Consider the following 8,031-nt stretch of genomic DNA (forward strand, 5'->3'; position numbering starts at 1 on the left):
GAAAAACTAGGAAAAAAAATGTCAAAATTATGAAAAATTAGTAACAGTCTCTTTTTCGATTATTTGATCCCGTTTTAAAATCATAATTATAAACATAGTTCTAATTTATAAGCTTAAATTCTATCCTATCTTTAATCAAATTATTTTATTTTATTTTATCATATCTTATAAAAAAAATGGTAAAATGCAAAACTGACCCTCTAACTTTCTTCAGATGTCATTTCAGTCCTCTAACTTTATTTTTGTTCATTTCAGTCCTTTATTTTTCAAGTTTATTCAATCAAATCATTTCTATCAACTTTTGTTATATGTTGTGGTTAATTATTAAATTTTATAAATCTTTTTTCAAATATTTTAAATTAAAAAATTTAATTAATGATTGAAAATATTTTCCAGAATTTTTTTTTCAAAAAATTTTAACAAAAGTTAAAAAAAAGACCTTAATTAAATAGATCTGAAACTTAGAGGACTGAAATGAATAAAACTAAACTTATAGGACTAAAATAAAATCTGAAGAAAATTAGAAGATGAGTTTTATATTAAAAAAAAAAGAAAAAAGAAAAAAAAGACACACTCTTTGGAATTAGTGTGTGACGTGAGTCGGATGGGAAGCGATAAGGGTCGTAAAATATTGTCCGTAACAAAGGCTTGGTTTACTTTTACTACTCACATTCCTATGGAGTATACGGACTACTACGGACTGTTATCATGTTGTGTGTGAACGTCAAAGCCTTTTTTGTTTTTAACGCATTCTTTAATTTTATTTATTTTTCTCAAATATTTTTAAAAAGTAAAAGTTTATTTAGTAAAGGTGTTAGATTCTTCGTCTGTATTGGGCGGCCCCTACTAAAACCTCAATCTTTCATCAATTTACGGTTTCTGCCAACACCGAACGAAAAAGAAAGAGTTTGTTAGAAGGCAAGGACAGGAAAAAAAAAGTTGAAAAGCAAAAGTAAAACATAGTTGCGGAAGAGTTTTTATTTTTATGTGTTTTTGGGTGTGACTCTCTCTGTGTTTCAGTTTCTACAGTTCTACTGGATCGGTTTTTTTTTTTCTTTTTTTTTTCTTTTCTCATTTTCTGCTAAAAAATCTGTGATGGTTTCGGAGTGGCATATGAGCACAGCTCTTACAGTTTTAGATTTCAGATTCGAAGGTTATTTGTTTTAGTTACAATTTGAAAAGACAAAAAAAAAAAAATACAAAACATAGATCTGGGTTCGGTTAATACATAGGAAAAGTTTGGGTTTTTTTTTGGTTATTATGATGATGAATTTCAAGATTCCTCTTTTTTCTCGCTAAGGACATGTGGCTGAAGCTTACAATTCTGTGAAGGTAAGCAGTTGTGAGTTTCGTTTTGTTTATCTTTTTAGCTATTTATTCTCGTTACATATATATAATCCTGTACTGTAGTTAGGACTTAGAATCTTTGTGTGACCGTGTTAATAGCCGTGAAATTATGTCGTCGATTGGGTTTTTCTTATTTTTGTATTCTTAACTCTTAAAGCTCTGGTCTTTGTTATCTCCGTTTGTGTTTGCCATAATTTATTTTTCAGTTTTTTGTTTTTTTTTGTTTTTTTTTGAGGTTGAATTTGTTTTAGCAAGAACACATGTATGGATAAATTTCTTGACTTTTTTTTTTTTTCTTTTCTTTTGTAACATATAGGTAGCTCTGTGGAGGGTTGCGTTTAGAGTTTAGAGAGAGAGAGAGAGAGAGAGAGAGATATGGAGGAGGCAGGTGCACAGGTTGCTCCGCCCCTTTTCATACACCACCACCAGCACCAGGCACTGGCGAGTCGGTATACCATGGCGAAGAAGCGTGATCTGCCTAATTATCAAGCACAACAACGATTTACACAACCACCAACTGGGCTTCAAAACACTAGGGATAACTGGAATCCTAAGGTTTGGGATTGGGATAGTGTCGGATTCGTTGCGAAACCAGTCGATGCTGAGGAGTTACTGCGGTTGGGAACTCCTGCTGTTGCTGCTCAAATGGAGCAGAAAAGGAAAGAAGAGTCTATGGCGTTGACTGTGGATGAAGAAGAGGATGAGCGGCTTCGGTTGAACTTGAATCTTTGGGGTGGCTTGAATTCTGTGGAGGAGCCTGGGCAGGATGCGGCTGGGCCGGTCCCTGCGTCTAGGCCGAACAAAAGGGTCCGGTCCGGATCTCCCAGTGGCGGTGGCGGTGGCGGAGGAGGGAACTATCCCATGTGTCAGGTGGATAACTGTAAGGAGGATCTGTCAACTGCGAAAGACTATCACCGCCGCCATAAGGTGTGTGAGGTTCACAGCAAAGCTACTAGAGCCCTTGTTGCCAATCAGATGCAGAGGTTCTGCCAGCAGTGTAGCAGGTTGGACAAGGACGAGCTCCCCTTTTTGGATTTTTTGGTTGTTTATGGTAATGACTTATGAGTGGTTTCAAAATTGTTGTGTTGCTGTGTTTAATCTCTTTGTTGCTTGGCGTTTTTTGCAGGTTTCATCCCCTTTCTGAGTTCGACGAGGGCAAGAGGAGCTGTAGGCGTAGACTTGCTGGGCATAATCGACGAAGAAGGAAAACCCAACCAGAGGATGTTACCTCACGCTTGTTACTCCCAGGAAATCGTGATAATGGAACCAGTGCAAATTTGGATATTGTCAACTTGTTGACCGCTTTAGCTCGTGTGCAAGGTAAATGACACTGGTTAAGTTGATGCATGACTTTCTCGAATCTAAATATTATGCTCATTCTATGTAATTTTGAATTATAGGGAAAAATCAGGACAAGAATATCAATTGCTCTTCTGTACCAGATAGAGACCAGCTCATTCAGATTCTTGGTAAGATAAATTCGCTACCTTTGCCGGTGGACCTTGCAGCAAAGTTGCCCAATTTAGGAAGTTTGAATAGGAAAGTTCCTGATCATAATTCATTGGAACATCAAAACAAATTGAATGGGAACCCATCTTCTCCGTCAACAATGGACTTGCTTACTGTTCTATCAACTACTCTAGCAACATCTGCTCCTGATGCTCTTACAATGCTATCTCAAAAGAGCAGCCAGAGCAGTGACAGCGAGAAGATGACTAGCCGTGACCAGGCTACTGGTTCCAATTTGCAAAAGATTTCTCCTCTTGAGTTCCCATCAGTTGGAGGGGCAAGAAGTAGTAGCAGTTACCAGTCTCCTATGGAAGATTCAGATGGTCAGGTTCAAGAAATGCCAGTAAATTTACCTTTACAGCTATTCAGCTCCTCACCCGAGAATGATAGCCCGCCCAAACTGGCATCTTCTAGGAAGTATTTCTCATCTGACAGCAGTAATCCGATTGAAGAGAGGTCTCCTTCGTCTTCTCCTCCTGCTGTTCCAAAGCTATTCCCAATGCAGCACAAAAAGGAAACTACGAAGCCTGAGAAAATGTTAATAAGTGGAGGGGTTAATGCAAATGTTGTAGCTAGCAGAGCTCGTGATTGTAATAGGCCTTTTGATCTTTTTAGAGGATCAAATACAGGAGGTGAAGCTGGTTCATTTCAAAGTTTTCCCTATCAAGCTGGGTATACTTCTTCTGGATCTGATCATTCACCTTCTAGTCTGAATTCTGATACACAGGTAGCTTGACACTGGATGCTTTTTTTTGAGCTTTATAAGTACTTGGTTGCTGCTCCTTTCTTTTCTTCTTAGGGTGTCTGAAATTTAGTTTGTCAAATGTCTTATGGGTATGGAATGGTTGTATGGTTCCTCCTGCAGGATCGTACTGGTCGAATACTTTTTAAGCTATTTGATAAGGATCCAAGTCATTTCCCAGGGTCTCTGCGGACACAGGTGAGGAGTTTATGGTATATTTTTAACTTGTTCATGTTGTTATTTCGATTGGCATGGAGACTTAATAATGTTTTTGGTGACTGTTAATAATATAATTGTTTTTCTTGTTTAGATATACAATTGGCTCTCTAACAGTCCATCAGAAATGGAGAGCTACATAAGACCTGGTTGCGTGGTTCTATCAATTTATGTGTCTATGTCATCCGCTTCCTGGGAACAAGTGAGTGAACTGTTGTAATGCCAGTTATAACATTTATGTAACCACTTTGCTGACCACTTGCAGGGTGTATGTATTCTTTGCAGCTTGAACAAAGCCTTCTTGAGCGTGTCACTTCTCTTGTTCAATCTTCAGACTCTGATTTTTGGAGAAGTGGGAGGTTTATAGTTCATGCAGGGAGCCAATTAGCATCACATAAAGATGGTGAGTGCTAATGGTGGTGTTGGATAATTTTTTTTTTTGAAAGGTTATGGACTCTGCTTTTTGATAAATGTATTCCTCTGAATTCTGAAGTTGGGATTTTATAAAATGTATTTGAATTGTGAAATGATGTTATACCATCCAGATGAACATATATGAAAAAAAATTGTTTCATTTTGATGATTCATAAATAAAATTGATATTTGGATAATTTCCCTGTGATTGTTTACACCTTGATATTTATATCGTTCTGCAGGAAAGATACGTTTATGCAAATCCTGGAGAACATGGAGTTCCCCGGAGTTGATTTTGGTGTCCCCTTTGGCAGTTGTGGGTGGGCAAGAAACTTCTCTTCTATTAAAGGGGAGAAATTTGTCTAATCATGGCACCAAGTAAGTAAGATGTGCTTCTTGTGTGAAGATATGTCTGTTAATTTGTGTCTGTTTTTAGCAACAATAGTTTATAAATTGTGCAGGATTCACTGCACTTATATGGGTGGCTACACATCAAAGGAAATTACGGGATCAACCTATCAAGACACTGCATGTGATGAGATAAACTTGGTTGATTTTAAAATTCACAATGCATCTCCTGGTGTTGTTGGTCGCTGTTTCATTGAGGTAATACTCTTTAAAAATTCTTCCGTTTATGTTAGTTTTCCATTCAGAACTCTGAATAGAATCCTTGAAAAATCTCCATCCTACATAACCTACACCAATATTATGAACAGGTAGAAAATGGTTTCAAGGGCAACTGTTTTCCTGTGATAATAGCTAATTCTATCATATGTAAAGAATTGAGGCTCCTTGAATCTGAGATTGATTTGGAGACAAAAGATTGTGATTTCATTTTAGAAGACAATACTAATGATTTTGGGCAGCCAAGATCACGGGAGGAGATTCTGCACTTCTTGAATGAACTTGGATGGCTTTTCCAAAGGAAAGGGAACTCTTCTTTGCTTGGGGGTCCTGATTATTCACTTAGCCGGCTCAAATTTTTACTTACATTCTCTGTTGAAAGGGACTGTTGTGCTTTGGTGAAAACACTGCTAGACATGCTGGTTGAAAGAAACTTGGATGGGGATGAGCTGTCAAAGGAATCTATGGAGACACTATCTGAGATTCAGCTCTTGAACCGGGCAGTTAAAAGGAGGTGCAGGAAGATGGTTGATGTGCTCATCCATTATTTTATTATTAGCAGTAACGATGCCTCCAAGAAATATATTTTTCCACCAAATTATACAGGACCTGGTGGTGTTACACCTTTACATCTGGCTGCTTGTACATCAGGTTCGGACGAGATGATAGATGCTTTGACAAGTGATCCACTGGAGGTATTCTACTACTTCTACCAGTACTTTTGTAATTTAGATGGCCTGTCTTGATCACTGAACATTAAAAGAAAAGCAAAGCTGCTGAGATATATGGGTTTGCATTTTCTCTTTTGGATTCTTATTTATCCTTTTTGTTTTTCCTTACTCTTGTAGATTGGATTGAGCTGCTGGAATTCTCTTCTGGATGCAACTGGGCAGTCGCCATATGCTTATGCTATGACGAGGAGTAATCACTCTTACAACAAGCTGGTGGCTCGTAAACTTGCTGACAGAAAGAATGGTCAAGTTTCAGTAACAATCAGTAATGAGATAGAGCAACCACAGTTGACAATGGAGCAGCAGCATAAGATTTCCCAATTCAAACAAGGGTCCAGATCTTGTGCTAGGTGTGCTGTAAAGGCAACAAAGTACGACATGAGGATTGCAGGTTCACAAGGACTGCTTCAGCGTCCCTTCATTCACTCAATGCTTGCCATAGCTGCTGTTTGCGTATGTGTCTGTGTGTTTTTCCGAGGCTCGCCAGACATTGGCTCAGTTGCTCCGTTCAAGTGGGAGAATTTAGATTATGGTACACAATAGTGTTAACAGGAAATGAATATTGGATAAAGAAGAAAACAAGCAACTAACAACTCAGGGTCAGACAAAAGTGCAAGTTGATTCAGATATCTAATGCAGATTACTTATTGAAAATGGGACCTAGGAGTTGAACAGGAGCAGCATGGCTGAACTGAGAAACAAGGACATTAAAGCAGATTCAGGTATGGCATGATCCAGATGCGGCATATTTCTTCCTAACAAATTTAAGAGCTGGGATATCATAGACTGTGAACCCTTTTTTTCAGTTGAGTTGTGCTGAAAAATTGGTGATATTTCTTTTGACTTTGGAATTTATAAATCTTCAACTCTTAAGACGCTATAGACTATGACATTCCTTAGGAGAGTGAAAGCGAGGAGAAGGATGGAAAGTTTCATTGATGACAAGGTGTTGGATTGAGATGGAGGGAAATAGAGAAGTTGAGAAGATGTAAGCATGTATAGTGTCATTAGAGGTTTAATTTGGTTAATTTATGTGGTTTTTCCCCCCTTTTTTGTTTATTGTATAAGTCATGGCATCATAATTCTAGGTTTTACTATGTAAATTTGTCACTAAAAAGTTGATTGTTTGGGTCAATGTCATTAGTGACAATCTCACATGATTTAATAGTGAAATATTTGTTCAATTATATTTAAAATAAGAGGCATTTGGTCTATACTTTGCCCACTTGCTTTGGGGACTTGGACTTTTCTAAGTTGTATTCTTTTCCATTGAAAAGTGAAGAAACTTCATAGTAAGGCCTGATGATTACCCAGTCTATAGCTTACTAATTCAGCAATCGAAAGCAGTAAAACAGTCCTGGTTCTCTTGATGTGTTTGGACTTTTGGAGTACATAAATCTTAGTGCTTCACGTGGAAATTGAAGACGATGCTAGTTAGCCAGACTAGAAGATATGCTCATCTCTTTTTCTTTTTACCCTTTTGACTTTTAGCTCCATATTAGAACATGGTTAGTGAACTACTTTATTCTAAAACGTATTATCAGCTTTTCTAAAGCATTAACCTCTGGCATTATGAACTCGTTTACCAAATATTACCAACTGTTAAAACTTAGAAGGCATTTTTTATGCAGTCCACACCCAAAGTTTTACTCATTGATCCTACATGGGCGCCAATGGTTGCATCATGTATTTTTGTCGAATTCAATAGTTAGGGATAAGGGGAATTGAAACTTGAATGTCTTTATTGGAAACACTAGAAGATGCTAGCCAGTTAAGCTACAAGGCTATTGACAGTTGTATCATGTTTAATTGATTACTATTACTGGTTAGTGTACTCTATCGCGGAATTGGTTACTCAGTAAACGTGGTATTACCGACTTTATAACTAACCTAAGAATTATGAGGAAGCAACTCTAGCATGCTCCCATTTTTATTGAAAGGTTACATGTATCATGCTGCGCATTTGAATACTAACTAAAATCCTTAACAAGATGCTGATAAAATTTGTGTCTACAACTTGAGTGCTGACCTTCGGAGGTCCAAAAAAGGCAAAATGGAACTTTCAGAACCGTTCCGCATGGTTGTTCCACCCTTGTATTTCCCAGTTAATGCATTATTGTAAGGGTGAATTGATAACAGTAACTTTTGGTTATAAGATTAGACCATAGTCTCATAATGCTTGACTTCTTACACTATCAAAAACTATATCTTCAAGGATTTGAAAATGGCAATTTTGTCGCAATGAAATAAAAAAAAGAGGAAGGTCTCTTTATGCTTCCGATCTCTCAAATCATATTGGCATTTCTGCAATTAACAATTCTATTAGAATCACTCCAAAAGAAACAAACGTCACTCTTTTCTGCCCATTGGCTCGTTAATTTGAATGTTTCGGTTTGATTGGAAATTTTCTGGGTCTAAATACTGATATATAAATATATATATATAAAG

General features: G+C 37.2%; 1 protein-coding gene across 1 annotated transcript; it reads left to right on the forward strand.

Moving 5' to 3' along the window:
- Positions 1-792: 792 nt before the first annotated feature.
- On the forward strand, positions 793-6,808 carry LOC142644015 (squamosa promoter-binding-like protein 14). The gene is made up of 11 exons (XM_075818707.1): positions 793-1,332; positions 1,664-2,351; positions 2,474-2,667; positions 2,748-3,583; positions 3,722-3,796; positions 3,909-4,016; positions 4,100-4,217; positions 4,471-4,606; positions 4,690-4,834; positions 4,945-5,547; positions 5,701-6,808. Exons 2-11 carry the CDS (start codon positions 1,723-1,725, stop codon positions 6,124-6,126), a joined length of 3,270 nt encoding a protein of 1,089 aa, XP_075674822.1. The 5' UTR covers positions 793-1,332; positions 1,664-1,722; the 3' UTR covers positions 6,127-6,808.
- The last annotated feature ends 1,223 nt before the right edge of the window (positions 6,809-8,031 follow it).

The sequence above is a fragment of the Castanea sativa genome, chromosome 1 (genome assembly GCF_040712315.1).
Source record: "Castanea sativa cultivar Marrone di Chiusa Pesio chromosome 1, ASM4071231v1".
NCBI classification, from domain to species: domain Eukaryota; kingdom Viridiplantae; phylum Streptophyta; class Magnoliopsida; order Fagales; family Fagaceae; genus Castanea; species Castanea sativa.

Excerpts from the sequence above, each read along its gene's own strand:
- LOC142644015 (XM_075818707.1), top strand. The coding sequence starts at position 1,723 with ATGGAGGAGGCAGGTGCACAGGTTGCTCCGCCCCTTTTCATACACCAC. Across the intron at positions 3,797-3,908 it reads CAGGGTCTCTGCGGACACAG|ATATACAATTGGCTCTCTAA; the intron begins GTGAGGAGTTTA and ends TTTCTTGTTTAG. Across the intron at positions 4,017-4,099 it reads CATCCGCTTCCTGGGAACAA|CTTGAACAAAGCCTTCTTGA; the intron begins GTGAGTGAACTG and ends TATTCTTTGCAG.